The sequence below is a fragment of the Pezoporus occidentalis genome, unplaced genomic scaffold (assembly GCF_034315485.1).
Source record: "Pezoporus occidentalis ecotype Australia unplaced genomic scaffold, CSIRO_AGI_Poc_V1 ctg19, whole genome shotgun sequence".
Lineage (NCBI taxonomy): Eukaryota > Metazoa > Chordata > Aves > Psittaciformes > Psittacidae > Pezoporus > Pezoporus occidentalis.
The window spans coordinates 6,083,806-6,098,819 of record NW_026913748.1 but is presented as its reverse complement, the minus strand read 5'-3'; the positions used below and the strand labels follow the sequence as shown (position 1 = coordinate 6,098,819).

Genomic DNA, 15,014 nt, shown 5'->3' with positions numbered 1-15,014 from the left:
AAAGCCACCTAGTTCCAGCACCTGCCATGGGCAGGGACACCTTCCACTAGACCAAGTTGCTCCAAGCCGCATCCAACCTGGCCTTGAACACTGCCAGGGATGGGGCAGCCACAGCTTCTCCAGGCAACCTGTGCCTGTGCCTCACCACTCTCACAGGGAAGAATATCTTCCTAATACATAATCTAAATCTACTCTCTGTCACTTTAAAGCCATCCCCCCTTGTCCTGTCACTACACGCTCTTGTAAAAAGCCCCTCTGTAGCTTTCCTGTAGGCCCCCTTTAGGTACTGGAAGCTGCTCAAATGTCTCCCCAAAGCCTTCCCTTCTCCAGGCTGAACAAGCCCAACTCTCAGTGTGTCTCCATAAGAGAGGTGCTCCAGTCCTCTGAGCATCTTTGTGGCCTCCTCTGGACTTGCTTTAGCAGGTCCATGTCCCTCTTGTGTTGGGGGCCCCAAGAGCTGAACACAATATTGCAGATGGGGTCTCAAGAGAGCAGAGTAGAGGGGCAGGATCACCTCCCTTGACCTGCTGCTCATGCTCCTTTTGATGCAGCCCAGCACATGGTTGGTTTCTGGGCTGTGAGCGCACACTGCTGGGTCATGTTGAGCTTCTCATCACCCACCTCTGCTTCCCACTGCAGAGAAGTAGAGCCAAGCAAAGAATCTGCACAGGCAATTTCTGTAATGGATTTACCTTTCTTCCCCCTAATTGAATATGCATGAGTGGGTCCTGATGTGTTCAAGTGCACTCACTGCTTGAAGAGGCTTGCCTCATTGTTTTCCTTGTGTACTGTTTTTAATGCTACATGTCAATTACAAATGTTCCCTGTGTGCATTCAAAAACTGGTATTTGCTATTCAAATAGTGTTAAGTTGTAACTGTTTACCTAAATCTTGAGAAATTGTTTCTGATCCTGAAATGGATGGGCATGCAAATACCCCACCATGTGTAGCACGTAACTTTTTAAAATGTGGATTTTTGTATTTACAGATGCACTCTTCAAATTCACTTTTCATAAGCATTTGTGCTGGAAGAACCTGGTTGCCTGAATGCGTGCATGAAGGAGAGTATAAAAACGACACAAGAACAAACAAGTAGAGTGTACTTAAAAATATCCACTATTTTACAACTTCAATTTTTAAATTGCCCAACTCTAAACATGAGCACTGGAGAGAAAACAAGTGTATGAGTCAGAGATTCCCCTTTTGCTTGCCATGCTCTGTACATGGCAGCAGAAAAGCAGCCAGGTGCCGAAGCAGGGCTGAATGTGGCAACTAAAAAACATCTGTGGGGTTTTCCCTAAATCCATGACTCTGCAGCACGTGGCAGGGACCAGAATGAGTGCTGTGCCAGCATCACGTTCTCTTTGCAGTGGGGTCCTGCTCGAAGAACCAGGAGCCCTGGTGAGGGCCCCTTTGTGGAGGCATGCTGGAGTGACATTGCTTCCTCACCAAGGCAACCAGCAGTGCTCTGAGGAGCCTCAGTGGGGTCCCTGTGCTGCCTGTGCCCTGTTGTGGGGCAGGCAGATGACTGTATCCTCCTGCCCACTCCCTGCCACTCAGGCCAGCACAAAGGCTGGGCCACAACAGCCCCATGCAATGCTCCAGGCTTGGGCAAGAGTGTCTGGAAAGCTGCTTGGTGGAAAAGGACCTAGGGGTGCTGACTGACAGAGCTGAACATGAGCAGCTTGGGCCCAGGCAGCCAAGAAGGCCAACGGCATCCTGGCCTGCATAAGAAATAGTGTGGCCAGCAGGGCCAGGGATGTGATTGTCCTCCTATACTGGGCACTGGTGAGGCTGCACCTCGAATCCTGTGTTCAGTTCTGGGCCTCTCACAGAGATTGAGGTGCTGGAGCGGGTCCAGAGAAGGGCAGTGGAGCTGGTGAAGGGTCTGTAACACAAGTGTGATGAGAAGCGGCTGAGGGAAGTGGGGTGTTTGGTGTGGAGGAGGCTCAGGGGGGACCTTAACACTCTCTTCAACTACCTAAAAGGAGGATGGAGAGAGGTGGGCAATGGTCTCTTCTTCCCCATAAGTGACAGGGCAAGAGGAAACAGCCTCAGGCTGCACCAGGGGTAGTTTAGAGTGGATATTGGGAACAAGTTCTTCACAGAGAGGTGCTCAGGCATTGGCGCAGGCTGCCCAGGGCAGTGCTGGAATCATCGTCCCTGGGGGTGTTCAGAAACAGTGTAGATGAAGCAGTCAGTGACATGGTTTAGTGGTGGACTTGGCAGCCCTGGGGTAACAGTAAACCCAGATGATTCTCTAACTCTAAGGAGGGCGGCAGTGCCAGCAGGGGCTCAGGCAGGGCACACAGTTCAAGGCCATTTACCACAGTGCCCCGCCAACGCAGCGGGCAGGCGGCTCCTGCCTCACAAGATGGCCGCCCCGCCGCCGGGGGGCGCCTCAGGCATGGCGCCCCGCTCTCAAAAGCGCGCACGCGCAGCTCCGCCCCTCACCGGGGGGGGAGCTAAACTTGCTTTAGCATTCAAGGAACGCCCTAATTGGGCGGAAGTGACGTTGAACTAAGGGCGGAAGCGGTGCGAGGCCCGCTTCCTGCTCGGCGGCAGGGTGTGGTTGGCTGGCGACAGGTGAGGGGCGCGCGTGTCTGGGAGTGCGCGCTAGGCGGGGCCGGGCCTCTCTGCCTCCCTCCGCGCTCTTCTATCCGCTCTCCGCCGGTGTGCGCCCGGCCCCGGCTCGGTGCGGGCTGGCCAGCCCCGCGGGGACAGCGGGAGGCCAGGGTGCTGGCGGAGCGGGGCAGCTTTGGCTGGACCCGGCGGCGCTCGGGGAGGTGCCTTCCCGCCGGCGCGGTGGCAGGGCCCTGTGGGGGGCTATTCGAGGGTTCTGCGGCCCGTCAGCCCCCGGTGAGACGCTTCTGGTGGCTATAAGCTCCGTTTGCTGGGGACCCCGTGAGGTCTGGCTAATGCGATGCGAGCGGCAGGCAGGACCTGCTTGGGTGGGACGGCTGGTTTGGAAAGCCTTTTGTTACACTTGCTACTCAGTGCTTCAGTGCTGAGCTGTGAAATTGGTTCGAAAACCCGTCAGGCGAGCATGGAGTATAGGAGTCTCAATTTCGCGGTGGTGTGTGGGACGCTCGTACTTAACGTTACGCTTTGGGTATTGAGAAGGGCAATGCCCTCCCTACATGTAGGTTAGGTACCCTGAAGGGATGGACAGCTGGGTGCTGCAGCCTGAAGGGAGTCACAAACATGAGGAAAAGGTGTCCAAGATAGGAGTTTAGAGGACTCTGGTGTGTGGGTTACATACTTTTCCTCAGAAAGTTAACGGTTTATAACAGAGTTGTGGCCCTCATTCGGAGTTTCGCAAAATCATGGAATGGTTTGGGTTAGCAGGGACCTTGAAGATCATCCAGTTCCAACCCCCCTGCCATGGGCAGGGACACCTCACATTAGACCAGGTTGTTCAAAGCCCTGTCCAGCCTGGCCTTGAACTAGTGGCCCTTTTACTGTTCCAAGTAACGATTGGTTACTGTTAACAAATTCAAAGAACGTCACAGATTACAAAAAGCTTAGTTTCTAGTCCATCAGTGCGTCAACACAGTTTGCTACCTGGAGTACTGACAAATTGGTTTTGATATGAATTGCCTTTTAAGTTACTCAAAGGCATGTTCCTCACACTTCTGAGCCAGTAGCTGTGGTGGTGTAACGATTCTCCAAGTAAAAGCACATCAGTGTTTGCAAGGGAGCCCAAATGCTGTTGTGATAAATGCTTTCAGTGTGAGGTTTTTTTTTTGTTGTTGTTGGTTGTTTTTTTTTTCCTATGTTCAAAATAATGAGTAAGACAACAGTAAAAAGACGACAAGGCTCATAGACCTATCTGTACACATGACAAAAGGCTGTTAATGCCAGTGAATTTGCATCCAGCATTAATCATCATCAGTCTTTTAGTAATCAAGAGAAGTCCTGTTGTGAGGCTTCCCCCCTCTCCTTTTATTTATTTATTTTCAAATGGTGTAGCTCAAATGGAGTAGTTGGACAACATCTGGATTTTCCCAAAGGCCTTTTTCATCCCTGAGAGATTAGGCCAGTTCTTGACTCCGCTTCAACAGCGCAGCTTCCAGCAAAGAGGTGGGATAGTGCCAGCTGTGGTGGTGGCATTTCATGTGATTCAGGCAAATGTCAGCTCAGTTTGCTTGAGGTGACCTATTTATTTCATTTAGGTTGTGCAGCAGGTGTTGCTGGCAGTGATTTGCAATCAGATTGACCTATCCTGGAGTAGATGAGGGAGAGGCTGAACCTGTTCCTGTTTCTTGCCAGTTCTCTGAAATACAGAACCTCCCTTGAGCAGTGAAAGGAAGTGGAGCGGATAGTGCTGCTTTTGCTAGAGGCAACAGCTGGAAGCAAAATGACTTTGACATGTCCTTGTAGAGCCTTTTTGCTTTTCAGTTGTCTAGGGTATCAGAGGTCCTCCAGTCAACTGCCCCTCACTTGGACTTTCTTTAACCAAGTTAGCTAAGGGCTGATAAGTTCTCCTGATACTTGGTTATGTTTGTCTTGTCTCAAGGAGTAAAGCTGGGATGTAAAGACTGCCTGATATACCTCTGTACTTCTGGGATGCTTTGCTGTGGGAGGAACAGATGCAACTGTAAAGAAATCTCAGGCAGAAAAATGCCTGAGGCAGTCCCAGAGCAGAACAGGCTGGTAGTCTTAGCATCTGCCCTTCTTCTATCACTCTGGATATTTAAACTGATTTTTTATATTTTATAGTATGAGTTTATCTTCATTCCTTAAGATAGAGTGCTGTTTTCTCTTCTCTCAACTCAGGAGTTCATTGGCAAGAAAACCGACAGCAGAGGCTCTGGGAAGTACTCCGCAGTCTGGGTTCTGGTCATACCAGGTAACTGCAGTCACTGCACACAAGTCTGAGGAGTAAAGAGAGTAGAAATTGAGGGCTGGGGGAAAATAGTACTGAGATAAGCCTGAAAGCAGGGCAGATTTATAAGTATATAGATTTATATATTATAAGATTTATAAATATATATAGAGAGATTTATAAGTAGATTTTAGATTAAAGGTGGTATACAGAGGAAGAAGAGGATTATGTCTGAAATTGTAATGTTTCCCATGGCAATGGTGTATGAGCTTAAAGAGAATCATTTCTGTCACTCAAAAAGCAATTTCTGTAGCTAACCAGCTCTGCTTAGACCCCTTCACAAGATAACCTTTGACAGAAAATAGCCCATCCAGCAGTTTCTTTAGTGGGTTATTGATTCCCAAGGTGTCATTCATTTGACCCAGCTTTTTGTCAGCTCCTGTCATCCAGGCCACACTGTAGGGCTGTTCCTTCTAGCAAATGTGAGTGGGCTTGAAGACCCTGTTAGTGAGTTTCCCTCATGTCATCTTGCAGAAATGTAAGCATTCCCGTTGCTTTTCAGTGTATAAGACAGAGAGGAATTGCTTTGGTTGCCAGTTTGATTTGGTTGCTGCCTTCATTAAGTATCATCTGTTGTAACACTGGGAGAGGGATATGGGAGCTATACAACTCCAGGACTTTGGAGCAAAGGGTACTGAATGTGGATGTGAAAAACAGGACACTGTTAGTTAAGGTTTGTAGCAGTGAAATGTGTCAGTGGTCAGATCTGCAGCTAAGGTCACTCTTCAGAGACTGAAGCTGACTTTGCACCAGAGAATTAGAAAAAACAACTGGATCTTTTTGCTTGTTTGGGGGTGGTTTTGTTTGGTGGTATTTTTTGTTTGGGTTTTTGTTTTGTTTTTTTGTGTGTGTGTGTTTTGGTTTTTTGTGTTTTTTTTTTTTTTTTTTAGCAAGGCGCTGTGTTTTTTGAATTATGTATTTGTTGTTGTGGTAAGATTATAAGATTGAGCAGCTCCTCATTTTTCTGAGCCAAACATTCTACAGGAGGCTCTGCAGCAGCATTTCAGCTAGCCTGCTTTTGGAACTCTAGTATTTAAGAGAACTCACTGCAGGGAAATGGCCCTCCAACAGACTTTTGGCATAGCTTGTGGCTTCTGTGTACTTTAGGCATACAAATTCAAAACACCCCCATTTAAGCAATTGAACAAAGAGCTGTGTCTTGGATGTTTGGGTGTAGCTGAGCTATTTGCTTAGGCTTCTTTCATAATAAATAATGAGGGGAAGGGAAAGCAGGCAGTTAATTAGTGCAGTGCTTTTGGTCAGTTGCAGGTGGCCATCTTAGAATCAGATCGATTGTTCATTAGAGCACCTGATTGTCTCAATTAATGATGAGAGCCACAGGTGACAGTTGCAGAGGGTTATCTGATTAACTTTAGATACCAACATCTGCCTGTCAAAATGAGCTGTATTTATCCAGCTGAAGAAAGTCAGTTTTGGCCTGTGCTTAGAGGACAGGGCTTTCTCAACAAGGTGATGCAGCCTGCAGCTTAGTGCCTCATGGCAGGGAGGGCTGCTGTCTTATCTCACAAAGCTGAGCTCTGTGTTGAGAGGGAAGACTGTCTTCAAATCAGGGGTGGCTTAGAGGCCATCTTAGCTTGTGGAGCAGAGAGGATTGAAGTGCACCTCTAAATTCTTTTAAGTCTCTTTGGATTCTCTTTAAAAAATAATTTAATGCAGTAGCATTCTGTCTTCTGGAGAGTTGACGACATTGGATTTTACAAGATGCATCTTGAAATGTCAGGTATTTTGCAGTTTGCCAGGGAGTTGCATATGCTGTTGTAAAGCTGGGCTCTGAGATCTCAGATCTTGATTCTTTCTATTTAGTCTGAGTGGAATAGGGCAGTGTAGTTTGTGACAAACCAACAAATCTAAGTGGCTCTGAGTCATTTTTAGGGCTCATTTGAAAATAATCACCAAGTCTGTTGATGTGTTTGATCCAAGAGACAATGCTGCTGGTGGGAAAACAAATCCTCCAGTTCATATGTATTTAGTTACTTGTCAATAATGTCTTTGCCTTAATGTCATATTCTCATAGTCATATTCTCATCTGTCTTTAGTAGCTGCAATAATTATTGTTTATTTCAAAACAATGTCTGAGACAAAGGTTTTAGCAGTACCTGGCTTCTTGAGAAGGGGCTGCCTTAAATAGAGGACTCCTGCTTTCAGAAGTAGATTGTTGACAGTGCTTTTCCTTTGTTAGATACTTAGAGATAGCCTTTTATTCCAGAAACAGCAGGATAGAACAAACATGTAAGTAGCAATGGGTGTTTTTTTTGTGTCTGATACAACCCGTGGCCCAGGAAGCATGCTTCCATGGGACACCCAGTTTACAGAAACTGTCAGTAAGTCACTCTTACTGCTATTTATTGTGTTCCCTCTGCCACTTAGGGAATTAACTGGGGGGAAGAATTGGTATTTTAGATGCAATTTTCCTACCAGTCTCTCTTGCTGTTTCCAAAAGTGAATGTCTTCATTGCATTACCTTAATACCTTTTTCTAATACAACATTAGTCGTCAGTTGATTAAGCAAAACATGAAATTGACTGGATCTGGGGTACCTTTCATGCAGATCCCAAGGTATGTTGAACTAGACAGTTCTCAGTAGTACATAGGTTGAGCTACCATAGGCAACCAGCACTGTAGCTGATGTTGTGGTGCAACACAATGTTCTTTTGGTACCTGGATGTGTGAGCTACTGTGTATGTGGCAACTGCCAGCAATTCTACACCATTTGGATACGGAGAATTTAGGGGATTATATCACTGGTTAATCAGCTGCATACCAGTGCAGAAGAAAAAGCTTTTGCTTTTCCTGCAGCTGCTGCTGGGACAGATGAGATGGGACTGCTTCAGTGATGGAATTCCCTCCTGCCATTTCCAAGCAGAATATCAGCCCACAAGGCCAGGTTGTTCAGTGTGTGAAATGCAGTGTGAGCCCCTGAGTCCTGCTGAGTACCAGATCAGGTTCCTCAATGCTGTGCTGTTGCTGCAGGGCCATGGTGTAATTGTGGGAGGCTACTCCTTTTAAAAACATCTTGGTTGTTCAGGCAGTCCCCTGTCAATGAGTAACTTGTGGAAGGCATGTAGCAGGGTTCATTTCTACATGGACTTTTTTTGTGGGGGTTGTTCTGAGGTAACTGTGTAGTGTAAGGACAGGCTGAAAGTACAAGGTTGAGTAAGTATCTCTTCCAAAAGATGGAGCAGAGGAGCAGAAATGGCTTTTACAGAAGTGTCTAGTTTAGCTTTGTGATGTAGGTATGGCTGTGATGTACTACCCTGCTCTGAGGGGGAGGGAGACTGACAGCTTCTGAAACTTCTCACTTTCCTGCACCCCTTGCCAGTCTCTGTGCCTGGGAAGCTCCAGCTGCCTGGTTTAATTCGCTCATGGAGAGTGGGCAGGGTGGGACAGCTGGAATGGAGAGATCTTTTGCTTCAGGAATGGTACTGGAAAGTAAAGTCCTAACTGATGCCAGGCCCTCCAAAAATGGAGAAAGCCCACGCTTCATAGCTTTGTCTAAAAGAGCTACTAGAGGTCTTGAGACCCAAAACAGTAATGTCTACAGTGGGGTTTGAGGGTGCTACGAGATGTCTAGTAACATGAGCACCTTGGTAGAGTGCAGCCTGCTATGGGGCCTAATTATGGTCTTATTAATGCTTTCTTTCATCATTGCCTTCCAGCCTTCAGATGGTGATTAGACCTATTTATAGGGGCAGAGTTCCTTAATATTCAGCAGAGTGCACCTTTTGCCAATCAAATCAGTACCATCTGCATCTTTGATTGCTGCTTAATAACACTGTAGAACGTGGTTAATTAAAAAATATAAATAGACTTTTCATCCTCTTAACTTATCAAAGTGCTTCTTTCCTCCTCTCTTCCCCTGCTGCCCCCCTAAAAAAGGTAAAGTTGGCTTAGCACAGGGACTGTGAACCTCTTGTTTCTGCTGGAAATCCTGCTCTCCTACCCAGGATAGTTACCTACTATGTGCTCTGCTGGAGGACTAAATTTCAACCCCTCCAGTGAATGTCTGCACTGAGCAGAACAATCACTGGCTGCACAATAAAACAAGACTTGCATTCAGGGCTCTTGTGCTGCCATTTACCATCAGCATGTAAGGAACTTGTAGCTTTCATTTCAGTTGCATGTCTATGCCTGAGTGAATGCATGTGTACACACTGCCTTATTGTGTCACTTAACAGGAGGAGCATATGCAATGATATGTTTTGTTTTCTAGCACTTTAAATCTCTCTCTTAAATACAGTCCCCTGGCTTTGCAGCTGGTAAACCCACAGGAGTGTGCTTTGTGTGTCTGTGGAGAGCAGGGTGATATAATTATCTTTATTTATTCCTTGGAGGAGTTCATTTTGATATTTTGTTGGAATGGCTTCTAGGTAAGCTTCTGGTACAAGCAAGGTATGACTGGAATATGCCCCCAGATTTGCTCATTAGCTGAAATTCTGTGGGAAGCCTGCACAGAAAGTAAGAGAATAAGGATGATGTAGCAGTATATTAAGTATGGTACTAGAGAATTCTGTAGTGAAGTGTACAATAGTAGAATTTTGTGATGAGACAGACATTGTAGCAGCTGTGAGCTTTCTGAGCTCTAGAAGCTGTGTTTAGTTATTGAGAGCAATGTGCTGATTGGAGCAGAGGAAAGTGAGAATAACAGAGGTCTGGTATCGTCAGCCTGGATAGGACAACATTTGTCCAGGTAAACATGGTAGAAAGTATTATGTGTAAGAAATTACTGTCAGTGAGGAATTTGGAATGACTTCTTACTGTGAATCAAATTATAGATGTGACATTCCTTTATCAGAAGAGACAGCACCTTGTGATAAGCTATGCCCAAGGCCTACCTCTACTTCGAGAGCGTTTAACCTGTAGTTCATTTGTGATTTGGTCTGTTCCCACTGTGGAGCCATGCTTGTGGTATTCTTACAGTGGTATGTGGTGAGGGCTATGCAGACTTACCTGCTATTGCATATTCCTGGTATCTCTGTCCTCACAGGTGGCTACAAGACATTGATCTTTTATTAGAGCCCAACAAGGGCTGGAAATAGCCTATCACTTCTTGGACATGTTATTGTATGTGGGAATTCAAGGCCTTTAGCTCATGCTGCCTTTCCAGTGTACTGACAGTAGCAGCAGCAGCAGCACAGTAATTGCTGGAGCAGCCCTTGATCTTTGAAGAATACTCGCTGATTTTTTTCGAAGTATTTAAGCACTTTTGTCCCCGGAGCCCTCTTTTTTTAATCCTTTCAAGCATGTTAAGGAAGCAAGTATCATTGGTGGCTTGCTTCATTCTCCCTTTATTTTCAGAGCAAAGCAGGCACCTGGTAAGTAGTCTCTGTCTGTGTTGAGGGCAGCCAAATTATTTTCTTAATGTTGCCTTTGTTTACATTCCCTTGAAAAGTGAAGGTATTTTAAGGTTGTGGGGAGTTCTGTTTGTAGATAATCTCAGTGATTGATCCTCCATAGACCAGTATTTTCTAACGAACTTACAGAAGTGTTGCTTCTTTTATAGACTTTGCTCTGTAGCAAGTTCTTTTGGGTTTAGCCTTGACATAAGGAGTTTTATTCTTCAGTCCAGGGTTGCCAAAGAGGTGAGCCAAGTGGGTGGAGTGTTCCTCTAACTGATCCAGAGCAGTGAATTGTATACTTACTTTTCTGGGTTCAGAACCACAAATCTCTACATAGCCATCAGAGCATTATATTTGGCTGTGGTGATTGATCAGTATGACCAGTTGCTGGTTCCAAATACCTGAAAACCCTGGGGTGCTCAGCTTGTATCTTTCCTGGTGTAAAGGCTTTTGGAAAGGTAAGACAGCCTGATGGGGGCTGCATTTCCCACTGCTGTTGGTTTGCTGATTTTGCTAGCGTGAATGCTGGAACTGAGAAGAGGAGAGCAGCTTTGGGCACAGAAGGATAGTCACCATCCCTGATGAGTTTTGTACCAGCTTGCTTGAGGTTAAAGGCATAGACAGCTTAAGGCAAAAGTGCAAATCTGAGCAGTTGCTAGCTGTAGTCAGACCTTCCAAATCGGGATATAGCACTCATAAGCAGGTGGTGCAGTGAGAAAGCATCCTTTTTTTCTTTGTTTGCAATTTAATAAGGCAAATGAGGTTATTATATAACACCAGAGCACATTTGTCTTGATCATGAAAGTTGACATAGAAAAAAATAATTGAGTAAAGAGTGGCTGGAGCCCCCAGATGCTGCAGTTCTTTTCTAGAGCCTCCTTGATCACAAAAAAAGCGCAGTGTTGCTATTTCTTCTGCCTTGTGTGACCCACAGGTGGCACACCACTGATGATTAAATCTCTTGGGTGATCTGACATCTGCTTTTCTGAATCATACTTGCTTTGGGGTTTTATGTGCCCATTTCTCACTGTAGCATCAGAGTATTTCATGTCAGCCATCCTAATTCCAGGATGCCGTACTTTCTGCTGAAACACACCAGCTTCTTCTTTAAGATTCTAGAGTGTTACTGGAAGAGTTTGTTGCTTTGCTGGAAATCACTTCCATGTATACAATATGAACAGTTTATTTGCACCTTTGGTCTGTATGTAACATGAAAGCTTGTCATCCATTGGGCAGGGTGGAAAAGTTGAGATATTTCTAATATATGGCACTTGTAATAACTAATTATCATAATGAAGTATAGCAAGGAAATATGCTGCTTCCTTCTCAGTACACTGGAGGTTGAGATAAAGGAAGAATCAGTCTTGTGGAGTGCCATTCAGGCTTTGCTTTCCTTCTTGACTTTTGTCCTTATTAAAATCTCCCTTGTTCCTGCAGTCCCTGTTACGGGAGGCAATTCTGCTTTTATTCTAAGCCTATGGTCAGGCCTCTAAGTGTTTAGAAAACTGACTTGTTTCTCCAATTAGCTTGGTCGCAAGAGGTAATATATAGCAGCTATAGCATGGGATTTAGCCTGTCTGGTCATTCAGAAGGCTGTTGCTGGTTTTCCCTCTTTCTTGCTATGAATCCCTCATTTGTTATCTTGCACAGAAAGAATTGTCTCTTGTATCTAACTTTGGCAGCAGTTCCCACAGAATCTGCCACCTTTCTTTTTAAGAAAGGTGAGCATCTGGAGCTTGTGTGAGAGTCTGTGTTGACAGCCTATGAAACTGAAGTTTACTGACAGCTGAACTGTGACAGTGTGAGCAGGAGCACCCAGGGCTTTTTCTGCTTCGCCCCACTACTTCTTGCTCCTCTCTTTGCAAGGAGCAGTGGGACCTAAAGGACAGTCTGTAGATTCTGACTGCAGGGAAGGAAACAAGTTTGGTAGTAGTTAGGGCAGTGCTGCTTCTGAGTGTGAGCATCTGTCAGCAGCTGAACTGAGCTTTGCTTTAGAAAGGTCTCCAAGAGAATTAGGATTGGTGAAAGTCTGGGAAATCGTAGTGTGGCTGTATAACCTCATCTGGCCCTAAGAGGTGAAAAGCTTGACCTTCTCGCCCTGCAGGGCAGGATTACCATTACACGGTAATGGTTTTGATAGTGAAGCAGGTTTCAGAAGTCGCCTTTTTGCCCTTATTCCCACTCTGCTTCATGTCTGGGCAATTACAACTCTTTATCTGTCTGCTGTAAATTGGGTCATTGAACTGATCTGAGTTAAAAATAGGAATCCCAAACATCAGCAGCACTGATGCAACAGAAGAGTTGTGACCAGTGGCAGGGAGGATCATAAACTCACGTTGCTGCTGAAGCCAAAGTATCTCGTAACTGCACACTTGCTGTGTTAGCTGTTTGCTTTTGTTCTGCATTGTCAGTCAAATAGGAGATTTGAAAGCAAAAGGCTTCAAGCTTGGTTGTGGTCAGCAGATCAAAAAATGCCATCTCCAAATTAGCTGTGCTCCTCTCAGATTAGCTTGTATGCTTTACAAGTCTAAATAATAATTTCCTGTCGGATGAATAGGCCCAGTCAAGAAGACTAATCAGTGTGCAAACATTGCTGCTGAAGAATGTGGGTGCAATCTGACTGCCAGTGATGCATGAAGTGAAACAGAGTAAGTCTAGGCTTCCTGCAGCAGAGCCAGGTCCTCTGATAGCTGAGCTTCATATTGCAAATTAGTTATCCACAGACAGGCTCCTTGGTTCCCTCCTCCTTTTACCTCTCATATGATTCATTGTTATGCACTACTGTACAACCCCAAAAAGAAATGAACCTCAAACCCCCCCAAAATTCTGAACACCTAAAACAACAGCTGCATCACATTTACAGAAGGTCTTTCCTAAGCTGCTGTAGTAGGACCAGAAAGGACTAATTCAGGAAATGTGAATGGTGTTAAATGTACAACATGCTTACAGGCAAGTCTAATCTAATATCTTTTAATTTGGTGAAGCAAGGTGGGGAATTTAAAGAATGCATGAAGACCCCTCTAATTTTCACCTATTAAACTGTTGGTTTATGCTGGAATTGAATCTTCAGTCTCTTGTTTTGTGAATTTCTCCAGTACACACTGTGTTTCTATGTTATTCTCAGCCTGCTCTGTTGTGCATGCTGAAATACAGTTTGCACACAGCAGTGCTCTCTGGAGTAGCTCCTCCAGACCACCAAGTACCAGAGAGGGAATGTGATGTGTTCTGAGATATCTCTCTGTTTCAGATACCTTACATTTTGATCCTCCTTTGTTTTGCTTCTCTTCAGCTTAATGAATTTATTTTTTTTTTACAGATGTACAGCACTCTGTGTGATGAAACCCTGTAATGAAAGGCTATAGGCTGCAAGTTTTTTACTGTCTGAATGAGCAAGACACACAGAGAAAGCAACTTTGAAGGTAGTTTTGTAGGCCTAGCAGTGTTTGGATTAGAAAACTGAATGGATACTTCTCTGTTCCTTAATCAGGCTGTCCTAACAGTAGTGTATTTGTGAGGTTACAATTTCTAATGTGCTCAGAGAAATGCATTTCTGCCCTATACCCAGCTCCTGTCCCGGGAATTGTTTTGTTTGTGTGAGCAAAAACAGGAGAGGCAGACTTTTTGGAATTGCTGAGGGAGAGGTGTGGGAAGTTGGCAGGATGGAAGCATGGGTGATGCACAGTCTTCTCCTGGCTGAACTGCAGAGCAGTGGTATTGGCTTAGCTGCATCCAGGAGCATACATACTGCTCTGGTGCATGTGTTGAACATTACTGAAAGATTTCAATGACTGTTTAGGTTTTATATATGAAAGGATCCTAAAATATAAAGGTTTTTTTTCAAGGTAGTTATGAAGGAAAAAAACAGTCACCAGAAGCAATGAGCAGCTCTTGGGAGTCTCAGAATGGAAGAATTCTCATTAACCTACTTGGAGCAAGGGCATGTGTGCACATGCATGCCCTATAATTTCATAGCTGCTGTTTTTGGAAGGGAGGTATAGTTGTGTTTCTTGGAGCAGAAGTGTAAGATGAAATACTGCATTTTGCTAATAGGATTGAATGACCTGAAATACATCCATCTGGACTATGAGGATGGGAGGAGGCGACTGAGGAGTCTTATCACCACCCTGAACTGACTCTCCTCCAGAGTGTGGTCTTTGTTTTCAGCACAGTACTGAGCAGAGATCTGTTAAGTGACATGCTAAAAATAAAATTCTGGTTCCCAAGAGCATTCAGATAAGCAAGAGACTCCCACCTCACTTGGATTTATTAAAAAAAAACATATGTCAAACTTACTACTTGTGCCTCCTCTCTCCTTAGGTCACCAGTTCCATTGCAAATGCTTCCCTAAAATAATTAGGTAAGCAAAGAATGGAAGTCCCTGAATAAAAGCTGTGACAACATGGAAGTGTGTTTACTGCAATGACCTATTTGTCCTTTCTTTTAGGTGCAATGACTTCAGTAGCCCAGAAGCACTTTTTGGAAGGGCAAACGTACTCAGTCCCCCTGATCCAACCGGATTTACGCAGGGAGGAGGCTGTTCAGCAGGTGGCAGATGCACTTCAGTATCTGCAAAAGGTGTCGGGTGATATCTTCAACAGGTATGGTGCTGTTACATGGGGATTCAGGACTTAGCATTCAGCAATATGAAATGGGGCTGTGGTAATGTTGCAACAGTGAAAGGGCATTGCATTGGCAAGCAATGGAAGCTCAGAGAAGGGATGAAAAAGGACCATATGTACTTCAGTAAGAGTTTATTAGATTTGGGTCTG

The 15,014-nt window shown here is 45.1% G+C and overlaps 1 protein-coding gene across 4 annotated transcripts in view; it reads left to right on the top strand.

The window, feature by feature from the left end:
• The first annotated feature begins 2,531 nt into the window (after window positions 1–2,531).
• The window catches only part of WASHC1 (WASH complex subunit 1), a 44,003-nt gene continuing 31,520 nt past the window's right edge, over window positions 2,532–15,014 (top strand). Inside the window, exons 1-4 of one of the 4 annotated variants that reach the window (XM_062616570.1) lie at window positions 2,540–2,586; window positions 4,780–4,852; window positions 14,563–14,602; window positions 14,690–14,843. In XM_062616570.1, the coding sequence (XP_062472554.1) occupies window positions 14,695–14,843 (149 nt within the window). In that variant the 5' untranslated portion in view covers window positions 2,540–2,586; window positions 4,780–4,852; window positions 14,563–14,602; window positions 14,690–14,694. Of the gene's footprint in view, window positions 2,587–4,779; window positions 4,853–14,562; window positions 14,603–14,664; window positions 14,844–15,014 lie in introns of those variants that run through there. The other 3 variants (XM_062616568.1, XM_062616571.1, XM_062616567.1) reach the window with 3 other exon arrangements.